Here is a 14,165-nt window from a genome sequence, read left to right as displayed (position 1 = left end):
AGCCATTAGGGTCTTTTAAATATGTCTGCACCGTATTCACCTGGCACCTGGGGACAAAAGGTTTTGCTTGGGAGACCTCGCCAGAGCACCACTTAGCACTGGTTTCCACAAATGTGGACTAGGCGTAAGGGCACCGGGGGGGTTTCCCAGGCCATTAGAGGACCCCAGGTGGTCGTTCTCTGGGTAAGTTAGTAACCTGGCACTCCTGCTGTCACCTGGGCACCTTGGCACTGCCAGCCTGGCATCTTGGCACAACCCCCAAGACACCCTGAAGTGCCACCCTGCCAGGGTGCCTGAGTGGAACTTCCAGACTGGCATGGGCACTGCCAGGATGCCAGGCTGGCGGTGCCAAGGTGCCCCGGTTGCTCGTGCCAGGGATCGGGCCCTAGGGGGGGTTTGCACTTAAGAGATAGGGTGAGAAGGCGCTCAAGGACCCCCTAAGAGGTAAGTTGGGTGCAGTGGGGAGGTCCGGAAGCAGCGTTGGGGGAAATAAGGGGGGGGTTTGAAAGACAGAGGCGGCATTTAAAAATGGTATCCCAATCTTGAGTCATCTTCCTGCTCCGTGAGCTGAGCTGGTCAGTGCAGGAAATTAGGTAAGTGTGGCCTCGACGGAGCATTCCTTGCCGAGGCCAAATCAAATGGCCAAGTCCCGTTAAACAGCGCAATGTTTCTCGCCACCGCAGGTGCTAAGAAACACCCCGCTCAACACACACAAAATGGAATTCTGGGCTGGATCCTTCCACCCCACCCACCGCAAGCTCGGGGACAATGGAGAAGTCCATTGACCTCGGGTGGGATTATCCGGTCGCCGGGCAGGCGCGGTCGGAGAATCCCGCCCTCTGTCTGTCCCGTTGACTCGAGCCCTATGACTTTTAATATATTCTTTAGGTGAATGAGCGAATCTCCACCCTGTCATTATAGCTGTTAATTTGTAGACCTGTTTCAAATCATTTCTGAATATTCTCAGAAATAAACATCAATATTCTGATTTTAAGCCGGTTTATTCCAGACCTGTGTTAGCTGGGTAACAACAGCTGCAAGACAGGTGGAACAGTAAAATCTCAGCAGGGCCGGGGAGGGTGTGGGCAAAAAATAATCTATCATTGCGAAAACCTTTAAATAGTTTCATATTATTTTCTTATGGCGCCATTCTTTCCGGCAGCATTTGAGCAAAGATTCAGGAAGTAGCAGAATGCTTATGTGGTGTAATAGGAGACAATTTATTATTTGTTACCTCTCGAGCAAAAATGTAAATTTCATTTTCAATTTAGTTGCACATTGCAAGTCCAATTTCATACCAGGTGCGATGTTGTTTTTCACTCCATGCAGATAAAGGCTCTCCGCAATTATGTGCAAATGATCTTGTGTATTTTGATGTGCAATAAAAATATTAAGTATCTGAAATCCATGGGAGTGATTGCCATGTTTCCTCTCAAGGGGGACCAGCTTACAGCTGGCTGCAGGGAGTACAGGAGCAATTAGAACATTAAGCAATCGCATTCCACACCCCCACTCCCCAAACCCCGCCCCCTCCCACCCCCACCTGCCATTCTGAAAACCACCATGAGGTTAAAACCAGCAATCCTTCAAGCTATTGAGAAGCCTCGTATTTGTGCACCAGTTCTGTGCCGTTTGATGTCTTTTTAAATGACTAAACACAACATTAAAATTGATTACTTAGGACTTCAGGATTTTCAGTTAGACTTGGCACACCTCGTGCAACAGAAGTGTCCAGGCAAATGAAAAGGGTTTTTAAAAATCTACCCCATTATGGCCCTGGAATGAGCTTTCAGCACTGCAACCATTCTGTTGTTTTGGGAACGAGCTGTGGCTCTTGTCCACCACTATTTTAGCCTTTCTGTGTTACGTTGATGTAGAAAGAAACTGCAGACTGTGGTGAACTCAGCCCAACGCACCACACAAACCTGCCACCCCCACATTGATTCTGTATACGTCTCCCGCTGCCTCAGGAAGGCAGACAGCATTATCAGGGACCCCTCCCACCCAGGCAATGCCTTCTTCCAGACCCTTCCATCAGGCAGAAGGTACAGAAGTCTGAAGATTCGCACATCCAGAGATAGGAACAGCTTCTTCCCCACAGCTACAAGACTCCTCAACGACTCCCTCTTGGACTGATCTGTTCCCTGTAAGAACACTATTCACGACGCCCTATGCTGCTCTTGCTCATGTATTTGCTTTGTTTGGCCCCTTGTTCCGCACTTTAACCAATCACTGTTTTGTCGATGTACCATTTGTCAATGTTCTCTGTTGATTATTCTTGTGTCTACTAGGTACGGACTGTGTACGTTCCTCGGCCGCAGGAAAATACTTTTCACTGTACTTCGGTACATGTGACAATAAATTAAATATGCAGGATGCGGAGGGGAGCGATTTTTGGAGGAGAGAACTGGAAGGTAAGCTGGGTTTTTGATTTTTAACTTACTTTTTCGGAGCAGGAAACCGGAAGTCGGCCATGGGGAGACCTGGGAAGGTTGTATTACCCAATAAATGTGAATGGTGAGGAATCCAGAGACACTACACGTGTAGTGTCTCCCTCCCTCCCTCCTCCTCTAGCCTGAAAAGAAACGACTCAGTGCTGTGAGCAGGTAAGCTATTTACTTTTTTTTTCTTTCTTTTTTTTACTGGGAAACTAAGTAGAGGTGATGGCAGCTAGGGCAGTGGAATGTTCCTCCTGCAGAATGTTCGAGGTAAGGGAGACCACCGGTGTCCTTGCTGACTTCACCTGCGGGAAGTGCAGCCATCTCCAGCTCCTCACAGACCGTGTTAGGGAACTGGAGCTGGAGCTGGATGAACTGAGGATCATTCGGGAAGCTGAGGGGGTGATAGACAGAAGCTACAGGAACATAGTTACACCTGAGAACAAAGGTAGCTGGGTAACAGTTAGAGGTGGGAAGAGGAGGAAGCAGTCAGTGCAGGGATCTCCTGTGGTTGTTCCTCTCAACAATAAGTATACCGCTTTGGATACTGTTGGGGGGGGATTACCTAGCAGGGGCGACTGCAGTGACCGGGTCTCTGGCACGAGGTCCGGCTCTGGGGCTCAGAAGGGAAGGGGGGAGATTAGGAGAGCACTAGTTAGAGGGGACTCAATAGTTCGAGGTACAGACAGGCGGTTCTGTGGGCACGGGCGAGCCTCTCGGATGGTTTGTTGCCTCCCGGGTGCCAGGGTCCATGACGTCTCGGATCGTGTGTTCAGGATCCTTAAGGGGGAGGAGGAGCAGCCAGAAGTCGTAGTGCACATTGGAACCAATGACGTAGGTAGGAAAAGGGGTGTGGATGTAATAAACGAGTTTAGGGAATTAGGCTGGAAGTTAAAAGCCAGGACAGACAGAGTTGTCATCTCTGGTTTGTTGCCGATGCCACGTGATAGTGAGGCTAGGAATAGGGAGAGAGTGCAGTTGAACACGTGGCTGCAGGTATGGTGTAGGAGGGAGGGCTTTAGGTATTTGGATAATTGGAGCGCATTCTGGGGAAGGTGGGACCTGTACAAGCAGGACGGGTTGCATCTGAACCAGAGGGGCACCAATATCCTGGGAGGGAGGTTTTCTAGTACTCTTCAGGAGGGTTTAAACTAATTTGGCAGTGGAATGGGAACCGGATTTGTAGTCCAGCAACTAAGGTAGCTGATATTCAGGACGCCAAAGCGTGTAGTGAGGCAGTGGGGAAGGGAACACTGACAAAGGAGAGTACTTGCATGGACGGAGATGGGTTGAAGTGTGTATACGTCAACGCAAGAAGCATCAGGAATAAGGTGGGTGAACTTAAGGCATGGATCGGTGTTGGGACTACGATGTGGTGGCCATCACGGAAACTTGGATAGAAGAGGGGCAGAAATGGTTGTTGGAGGTCCCTGGTTATAGATGTTTCAATAAGATTAGGGAGGGTGGTAAAAGAGGTGGGGGATGGCATTGTTAATTAGAGATAGTATAACAGCTGCAGAAAGGCAGTTCGAGGAGGATCTGCCTACTGAGGTAGTATGGGTTGAAGTCAGAAATAGGAAAGGAGCAGTCACCTTGTTGGGAGTTTTCTATATGCCTCCCAATAGTAGCAGAGATGTGGAGGAACAGATTGGGAAACAGATTTTGGAAAGCTGCAGAAGTCACAGGGTAGCAGTCATGGGTGACTTCAACTTCCCAAATATTGAGTGGAAACTCTTTAGATCAAATAGGTTGGATGGGGTGGTGTTTGTGCAGTGTGCCCAGAAAGCTTTTCTAACACAGTATATAGATTGTCCGACCAGAGGGGAGGCCATATTGGATTTGGTACTTGGTAATGAACCAGGGCAAGTGATAGATTTGCTAGTGGGGGAACATTTTGGAGATAGTGACCACAATTCTGTGACTTTCACTTTAGTAATGGAGAGGGATAGGTGCGTGCAACAGGGCAAGGTTTACAATTGGGGGAAGGGTAAATACGATGCTGTTAGACAAGAACTGAAGTGCATAAGTTGGGAACACAGGCTGTCAGGAAAGGACACAATTGAAATGTGGAACTTGTTCAAGGAACAGATACTACGTGTCCTTGATATGTATGTCCCTGTCAGGCAGGGAAGAGATGGTCGAGTGAGGGAACCATGGTTGACAAGAGAGGTGGAATGTCTTGTTAAGAGGAAGAAGGATACTTATGTAAGGCTGAGGAAACAAGGTTCAGACAGGGCGCTGGAGGGATACAAGATAGCCAGGAGGGAACTGAAGAAAGGGATTAGGAGAGCTAAGAGAGGGCATGAAAGATCTTTGGCGGGTAGGATCAAGGAAAACCCCAAGGCCTTTTAGACATATGTGAGAAACATGAGAATGACTAGAGCAAGGGTAGGTCCGATCAAGGACAGTAGCGGGAGATTGTGTATTGAGTCTGAAGAGATAGGAGAGGTCTTGAACGAGTACTTTTCTTCATTATTTACAAATGAGAGGGGCCGTATTGTTGGAGAGGATAGTGTGAAACAGACTGGTAAGCTCGAGGAGATACTTGTTAGGAAGGAAGATGTGTTGGGCATTTTGAAAAACTTGAGGATAGACAAGTCCCCCGGGCCTGACGGGATATATCCAAGGATTCTATGGGAAGCAAGAGATGAAATTGCAGAGCAGTTGGCAATGATCTTTTTGTCCTCACTGTCAACAGGGGTGGTACCAGGGGATTGGAGGGTGGCGAATGTCGTGCCCCTGTTCAAAAAAGGGAATAGGGATAACCCTGGGAATTACAGGCCAGTTAGTCTTACTTCGGTAGGCAAAGTAATGGAAAGGGTACTGAGGGATAGGATTTCTGAGCATCTGGAAAGACACTGCTTGATTAGAGATAGTCAGCACGGAGTTGTGAGGGGTAGGTCTTGCCTCACAAGTCCTATTGAATTCTTTGAGGAGGTGACCAAGCACGTGGATGAAGGTAAAGCAGTGGATGTAGTGCACATGCATTTTAGTAAGGCATTTGATAAGGTTCCCCATGGTAGGCTTATGCAGAAAGTAAGGAAGCATGGGATAGTGGGGAATTTGGCCAGTTGGATAATGAACTGGCTAACCGATAGAAGTCAGAGTGGTGGTGGATGGCAAATATTCAGCCTGGATCCCAGTTACCAGTGGCGTACCGCAGGGATCAGTTCTGGGTCCTCTACTGTTTGTGATTTTCATTAATGACTTGGATGAGGGAGTTGAAGGGTGGGTCAGTAAATTTGCAGATGATACGAAGATTGGTGGAGTTGTGGATCGTGAGGAGGGCTGTTGTCGGCTGCAAAGAGACATAGATAGGATGCAGAGCTGGGCTGAGAAGTGGCAGATGGAGTTTAACCCTGAAAAGTGTGAGGTTGTCCATTTTGGAAGGACAAATATGAATGCGGAATACAGGGTTAATGGTAGGGTTCTTGGCAATGTGGAGGAGCAGAGAGATCTTGGGGTCTATGCTCATAGATCTTTGAAAGTTGCCACTCAAGTGGATAGAGCTGTGAAGAAGGCCTATGGTGTGCTAGCGTTCATTAGCAGAGGGATTGAATTTAAGAGCCGTGAGGTGGTGATGCAGCTGTACAAAACCTTGGTAAGGCCACATTTGGAGTACTGTGTACAATTCTGATCGCCTCATTTTAGGAAGGATGTGGAAGCTTTGGAAAAGTTGCAAAGGAGATTTACCAGGATGTTGCCTGGAATGGAGAGTAGGTCTTATGAGGAAAGGTTGAGGGTGCTAGGCCTTTTCTCATTAGAACGGAGAAGGATGAGGGGCTGGTTCAATACTCTCAGATGGCCTGCCTCTAAGCCTGTACAATCCGCCATCAGCTGTATTATGTTGGTTCAATATCAGCAAAGCCAATCATGTTATAACTCGTACAGCTTTCTTCTGTTGATGTTCACCATCCCTTGACACTGACCTGTTGCCTGATAGAATTGAGAAGCATAACAACGAGCAAAAAGCATAGCAGAGGCTTCTTTAAGAAATCTGTCGTAGGGTAAGGCATGCTAGATCAATAACTGACGTTGCTCTATACACACACATCTGTTTAAATACATCATTGACATAATGGCGTGTCTCTAGCTATTTCCTGGTACTCGGGATATCTTTATATTGTTCCAGCTCATCATTTTGTCACACTCTGTTCCACACAGTTATCCAGATCCATTACACTATTCCTACCAACACTTTTCTTGTCTGTTCAGTACATATAGAGACAGGCATAGCTGCATTGCTATTCAACAGGCCAAAACTTAAAAAAATATTGTTCTTTTATGAAAGTACTTTGCTCTTTTCGGAGACTTACACAATGTTGTATCAGCTTTATTCCAAGCATAGGGCAGGATTCTTCATCGGCCGGCGCTGAAATTGGGAAACGCAATTGGGCGGAGAATCGGTTCCGACGCCGAAATCACAGCGGGCGTCGACTTGACTCAAAGCCGCAATTCTCCGCCGCCTCGACACCAGCACCAATGCGTTCTGAAACGCACGTAAACACCGATTGCATATCATTAACGGGCCTGGCCCGGTACTCTCCGGGGCCTCCACGATGCTCTGCCTCCGAAGGCCGAGTTCCCAATGGCGCGGTTCACTTGTGCTTTTAAAAATGATGAAACTGGCGTCGGGGCTGCTGAGGGAGAGAGAGGCGGTATGGAAAGTGTCCAACATCGCCATTGTTTGCTGACAGTTGTGCCGCTGGCTGGGGGGTTACTGCCAGGGCCAAGGGGAATAGCGAGGGGATGCCAAGAGGTGGGCTGTAGGGTCGGGGTTGACGGGCATGGAACACCATTGCCGCGGCCTGCAAGGCTGCCATGCAGCTGCGCATGCCACTGACTGCCCTCTGTGAACTTAGGGTCACAGGTCGTATGGATATCCCCACATGGCACCCCTCTACGTACCCTCTGGCCCCAGCTGACCCATCAGCAGGATGAGCGTGCTCCAGCATAACCAGTGCCATCTTGTTGGCTGGGATGGTGTGTGTGGGGAGTGAAGTGGGTATATACAACTGCAGCTTGTGCACCTCGTGTGTGTCAATCGCGAATCCTGCACTGTTTCTCATTGGAATCGATTGTGTTCCACGTGGAGCCGATGCTAGCCCCTCAATGGTCACTGAATCGGTCCAGGTGCGGCGACAGTTTTGCTGCCGTGGAACTTCACAAATCCTGCTCTGGCGTCAACACTTAGTCTCAGGAACGGAAATCCAGCCCCAAGTAATGAATCCAAGTTCTTGGTTAATAAGTGTTGCCATCTCTCGACTTATAGAGCTGCCTTTCTTAAACTATTAAAGAGCACATTAAATCTATCTTCTGTTTTGCATTCTAAGTGTAATTGAAATTCTATTTGGGCTCCAATGCTAAAAGGTTGGCAGTATTTGTTCGTCAATTCTATGTCTTGCCCAACATTCAATTCCAAAGATGTGCCTTTTTTCTGACTTCTCCCATGTCTAATTTCACCCCAATTCTCTTGTATTGTTCTGTCCAATTAATGAAATCAGCTCTCAGCAGTGTTCAAACAGCACTCGCCTGAGGTCTCCGAGGCGAAGGGGTTAGATTCCAGGGCCTCGGTAAATCAGGAGAACACATATTAGAGTCAGACTAGCCGTCTCACTCTAATATGCAGATTTGCCAAATACTGATCCCGCCCACAATGTATCCCCATGTATCAGGACTTTATCGGATTCTGCTATTTTTAAAATGGACTTTCTGCTCAACCAAAAAGGGATCTGCTACAAGTCACATGACCACAGGATTGGCCCTTTGTTCTGTAAGTTACCAATAGGAGTTACAAAAACAAAATAATTCTCCTCTCATCATTGTGGAATCTAATACCTAAATGTAAGAACATTATAATCACAAAACCAGGGGACTTGTAGATCGAAACCCATTATACCTGCGGAGCCACTAACAGACTCATCTCATAGCTGGGACTGTTACAGAGGCCGGATCCGGATCCATTTCAAAAGGGGAACATTGAGGGGACAATGGACATCATTTTCAGCTTGATAAGCTTACCCTTCTAGCGGAGTCAGAGGCTCTGCCCAGACAAAAAAGCTTCCCGACACAAAAAAAACTCAATATGGATGGTAACTCTTTCAAAAGCTAATGGCTGGCACCTTATCAGTCCTGAAACCAAGAACCATTTGCAGACAATAAAACATTCCTTTTGACATCATTGTGGAGAAAGAACGTTACATGACTTGAGTGAACATTTTGAAATCTCTATATTCCTTTGAACACTGACAAACCTTCAGAATGCTGTTTTAACACTAACTGGGAAGAATTCCAGCAGCTCCTGGCTGGGCAAACAATCGACAACCATCCCTCAATTCCTTCAACCCTGTCTGATTTTTTAACTCTTGTGTTGTTCTCTCCAACCAGAAACTCATTTGCACTGAACTCCGCAATGAAGGAAACACCCTCTGAACTTTAACTCCCCGGACCTTGGAGATCACGTGAACTAATGTTCATTTCTGTGGTTCTTTTACTGTTGTTGCCCATAGTTGTAAATCTTCCTCTATCTACCTACCCCCTTACTGTAGTTGTGTATGTGTGTGTATGTATGTGTGGTTGCGAACAGCAACCTGCACTCCACCACCCCCCCCCAGATTTGAATATGAATAACCTAATCTTCTGAGTTAATCCTATCGTGGGTTTCCGAAGAGTGATTGTTTAAGTGGATCACACAAACTGAGGGATTTGGGGAAACATGCCACAATCTACTTTAAAAAGTACAAAATACCTCTGTTTATGGACAGACCAAAGATGTGCAGGTTAGGTGGATTGTCCATGTTAAATTGTCCCTTAGAAGATGTGTAGGCTAGGTCACGGGATAGTGGGGATGGGGTGGGGGGGGGGGGGGTGTACTCTTTCGGAGGGTCAGTGCAGACTCGATGAGCCAAATAGCCTCCTTCTGCACGGTAGGGATTCAATGATTCAGATGGAGGAGAGGGTAAAGAAGTTCAATTTCTCTCTCTGCTGTCCGTAACAGTCTCAAAGGTGTCACTCATCTCTCTACCCTTGCTGCTACCTACATGGAGGTGAGTACCTGGGTTAGTGGAGGGTAAATTAAGAAAAGCAAATAGAACTTAATGAAAGTGCTAAAAATATTCACAACGTGTGTGAATGATGATGCTAAATCATAACAGATTACCCGTCAAACTAGATTTTCCTTGGAGTTGCACCCACTCTACTACTTTAACCTCACCAGAGGCAAAGCATTTCAAATTGTGCAATGTAAAAATAGATCATTCGTTCTTAATGAAACTAATAGGGAGGTAGGTTCGCTCAGTTGGTTGGATGGGTGGTTAGTGTCCAGAGTGATGACAGTAGCACGGGTTTAATTCCTTTTTTTATAAATTTAGAATACACATTATTTTTTTTCCAATTAACGACCAATCTAACTAACCTGCACATCTTTGTTGTGGGGGTGAAACCCACGCAGACACTCCGGTTGGCCCGACACCCCAACTACAGCAACTAACCGCCAGGGCTCTGAGCCAATATTCAGGATTGCCGATATAGTGCGGAAAAAGGACCCCCCAAAAACCCACCAGCTTGGGACAGGACGAGAACCTGTGTGTTGGTGAGCAGGCCCTCTTGAGCTCAGTCCTCTCAAAATATCGACTCATCCTGGTGAGATGTGTCGTAAACACCACCTTTAGCTGCGTCAAGCTCAGCCTCCCACAGGATGACGCAGCATTCACCCTTACAAAGGACTCACTCCACACCTCCTCCTCCAAAGTGGGTCCCAGCTCCTCCTCCTGCCTGGCTTTCACCTCTTTCAGCAAAACCTGCTCTTCCCCCATGATCCGCCCATATATCCCGGACGTGCCGCCCTCCTCCGACCCCGCACACGAGAGCATCCTCTCCAGCAAGGTAGACGGCGATGCCTCTGGGAAAGTCGAAAATACCCACTGAACAAAATCCTACACCTGGAAATATCTGAACCTATCCGGTCCCCCCAAGCTCCATTTTTTCCTTAAACTCCTCCCAACTCGCAAACGGCCCCTCCAGAAACAAATCCGTCACCCTCTCCAGTGTTTGTCTTTCCACTCACTGAATGTAACATCCAATTGAGGCCCACCTTGACACCGCCCGTGGATTAAAATACTGATGGAGTTGCCGCCATATTATCCATATTATTCGGCATGTCAGCTACGACTCTCACTAACGTTTACAGATGCCCCATAGAAAGCATTCTTTCTGGTTGTATCACAACTTGGTATGGAGCCTGCTCTGCCCAAGACCGCAGGAAACTACAAAAGGTCGTGAATGTAGCCCAGTCCATCACGCAAACCAGCCTCCCGTCCATTGAATCTGTCTACAATTCCCGCTGCCTCGGAAAGGCAACCAGCATAATTAAGGACCCCACGCACCCCGGACATACTCTCTTCCACCTTCTTCCGTCAGGAAAAAGATACAAAAGTTTGAGGTCATGTACCAACCCACTCAAGAACAGCTTCTTCCCTGCTGCCATCAGACTTTTGAATGGACCCACCTCGTATTAAGTTGATCTTTTCTCTACACCTTGCTATGACTAACATTACATTCTGCAGTCTCTCCTTCCCTATGTACGGTATACATTGTTTGTACAGCATGCAAGACACAATACTTTTCACTGTCTACTAATACATGTGACAATAATAAATCCAATCAAATCAAATATTATTAATGTAGAGACTAACACTGAATTCCTAGAATATTTCACTGGCGAAAATGGCAACGGTGCCATGACCGGGGCCTCCAGACCCGTCCCTCTACAAGACCCCAACTCCGTCCAACTAACCTCCTGATCGGCAAGCCAACCCCAACACCTTCTCCGCATTGGCCGCCCAGTAATAATAGCTGGGCAGCCAATGCCTACCAGCGCCTATCCCCTATCTGCCTTTCCCTCTGTAGGACCCCTCTCCGAATTCGAGATGTTTTCCCCACCCATATAAAGCCCGTCATGAGCTGCTCCATATCCCGAAAAAATGACTTTGGCAGAACAACTGGGTGGGATTGAAATAAGAACACAAATCGCAGCAAAATGTTCATCTGAATAGATTGAACTCTGCCCGCCAGCGACAGTGGAAGACTGTACTGCCTCTGCAACTCCGCTCTAACCTTGCTTGCCTCGCTTTTAAAATTCAATTTATGAAGTCGCGCCCAATCACGGCCACCTGAACCCCCAAATAACGCAAACCAATCCCCGCCAGACGGAATGGCAACCCCTCCACAACCCAGCATCTCCCCTCAGAGGGCTAACCACAAAATATTCACTCTTCCCAACATTTAGTTTATATCCTGAAAAGCAGCCTAACCTCTGCAATATCCCCATTACATCCCCCATAACTGGCCCTGGATTCCTTACATGCAGTGAAAAAGTTGTCCACTTATAGAGGCACCCTGTGCTCTACTCCACCAGTCTCAATTCCCCTCAACTTTTCTGAGGCCCTCAAAGCAATCGTCAATGGTTTGATCGCCAACGCGAACAACAGAAGGGACATAGGCCATCTCTGCCTCGTCTCCGTGTGCAGCCTGAACGACCCCGAATTCATGTTGTTCATTCGAACACTAGCAGCCGGTGCTTCATATGACAGCCGGACCCCCGGTGCAAACCAGGACCAATCCCAAACCTCCCCAGAACCGAAAACAAGTAGCTCCATTCGACCCTATCGAACGCCTTTTCGGCCTCCAGAGGCACAATAATCTCCGGTTCTGGTCCCACCAACAGTGTTACAACCGGTCATTTTGCTGGTTTTAACATGAAATGGTTGTTCGATTAAACAATTTGTTCAATTTCAATTTTTAGGTGAAAGATGCATGAAGTCTGACATTGCTAACAGAAATCGGGCCGTTAACCTGTTTTCTCTGGATCACTCATGGTGTCATCAGGGTTGTGAATGGACTGTGCCGTATCGTCGTCCTTGGATGCTGCAACTTTCTGCTTATTTTTCAGGGCTTCCAGTGCTTTGAGCTTTCGGGCGTGTTTGTGACCCTTGTAGTGTGCCTCAGCCTGGTTCTACAAAGTAAACAAAAAAATGAACCATTCAATCAAGAGCAAAATATCTTGATCAGAATTCTTTCATCTGGTCATTTAATCTTTGTTCAAAGATGAGTACAAATAGCGTCATTATTGAAAAGCATTCAAGATGTTATTTTAACATATTAGTACCAATACGCTATAGAAAAGGGAAAACAATTCACATAAAAGTCAACGCACCTTTTCATTTGATCATTTTTCACCTGCAGTATAAGAATCTGGTACATATAGGCTTAATGTGGAACTGAGTACAGTGCGGCCCACATAATGATGTAAGGGAACACATGTCCCACACCTAGGGGTAAGTCGAGTGTTGACCAGAGCCCTGCATACAAGCAAGCATGGAGACAGCTCCTAACTTGAACCCTTCACTGTATAGATGTACAAAGTTCTTGTCATCAATAAATACACACAATTAATCTACTTAAGACTACAAAGACCTCATTCAGTATCAAACACCATGCAACATGGTGGCAACTCTTGGAAAAACTCAGATCCTCAGAGAAACATGAGCAGGAATTCAAAAATGTGGAAAACTGGGGGAGCGGCATTCTGATCTAACTGAAAGCAGCTGAAGCAAAGATACAGAGGGAGGTACCTGGAGAGAAACTCCATTGAAGAATTGGAAGCCGAGGGCAGAAGAAAGAAAATCCACTGTTCAGCAGAGATCGCATGGTGGTCCAGTTTGAATATCCACGGATTGCAGACCCAGCAGGGGCGAGCTAAAAGATTAAATTCTTGGCCGGAATTAGTCTTTTAAAAGTCAGGGCAGCCCGTTTGGGGCACCAAGGTGTCACACAGGTCAGCACTGCTGCCTCACAGAGCCAGGGTCCCAGGTTCGATTCCCCGCTGGGTCACTGTCTGTGCGGAGTTTGCACTTTCTCCTCGTGTCTGCGTGGGTTTCCTCCGGGTGCTCTGGTTTCCTCCCGCAGTCCAAAGATATGGAGGTTAAGTGGATTGACCACGTTAAATTGCCCCTTAGTGTCCAAAGATGTGCAGGTTAGTTAGGGTTACTGGGGTAGAGCGGGGGAGTGGGCCTAGGTAGGGTGCTCTATCAGAGGGCCGGTGCAGACTCGCTGGGTCGAATAGCCTCCTTCTGCACTATAGGAATTCTATGGTTTTGAAAGCGCTGGGCCAGCCAGATTCCTGAGTCGGCGCCTGAACTTGTGGTATCCGAGCTTTCTCCGAGGGGGAAAAAATAATGAATTAATTCAAAAGAATTGCGACTAAAGAATCAGCATTAAAGACCAACAAAGGCCATTTTACACTTTCACAACCCTAAAGCATGGCACTGAAAGGGAGAAGTCGAATCAAGCAACCTTCGTTTAAAATTCTTTCCGGACTGAGCACGAGCACATTGTGCAGGAGCCCACCAGGGCGGGTAAGCACAGGCGAATCTGTAAAGTCTCAGGCATGCGACCACTCGGAAGCGATGACTGTCGAAAGGTTTCAATATATTCTCCTTAAAATACACACCTCCTAGTCCCCGAAGAGTCTCCCGTGCCCAGCCCACACCTGGGCCGGGGTATTCATGTCCCAGCAGTCCTAGTGCCCTCCCTCCACCTCATCTGGGTAAATCTTACTCGGGTGAGGCCACAGGGACTCTGAAGGTGCAGAACCTTGTGCCTCCTGTAAGGTTATAACAGAATCCTTTGTCTTCAAAAGAATTGCGGTGCTATCTTGGATTTCAGTAT

At 47.3% G+C, this 14,165-nt stretch overlaps 1 protein-coding gene across 5 annotated transcripts in view; it reads right to left on the bottom strand.

Annotated features, from left to right (window-relative positions):
• Positions 1-14,165, bottom strand: part of znf385c (zinc finger protein 385C) — a 520,410-nt gene that overhangs the window by 29,678 nt on the left and 476,567 nt on the right. For all 5 annotated transcript variants that reach the window (XM_072487338.1, XM_072487339.1, XM_072487340.1 and 2 more), the window contains exon 4: positions 12,291-12,450. In XM_072487338.1, coding sequence (XP_072343439.1) covers positions 12,291-12,450 — 160 coding nt within the window. The remainder of the gene's footprint in view (positions 1-12,290; positions 12,451-14,165) is intronic.

The sequence above is a fragment of the Scyliorhinus torazame genome, chromosome 21, assembly GCF_047496885.1.
Source record: "Scyliorhinus torazame isolate Kashiwa2021f chromosome 21, sScyTor2.1, whole genome shotgun sequence".
Classification (NCBI taxonomy): domain Eukaryota; kingdom Metazoa; phylum Chordata; class Chondrichthyes; order Carcharhiniformes; family Scyliorhinidae; genus Scyliorhinus; species Scyliorhinus torazame.
This window is presented reverse-complemented; position numbering and strand designations above follow the sequence as displayed.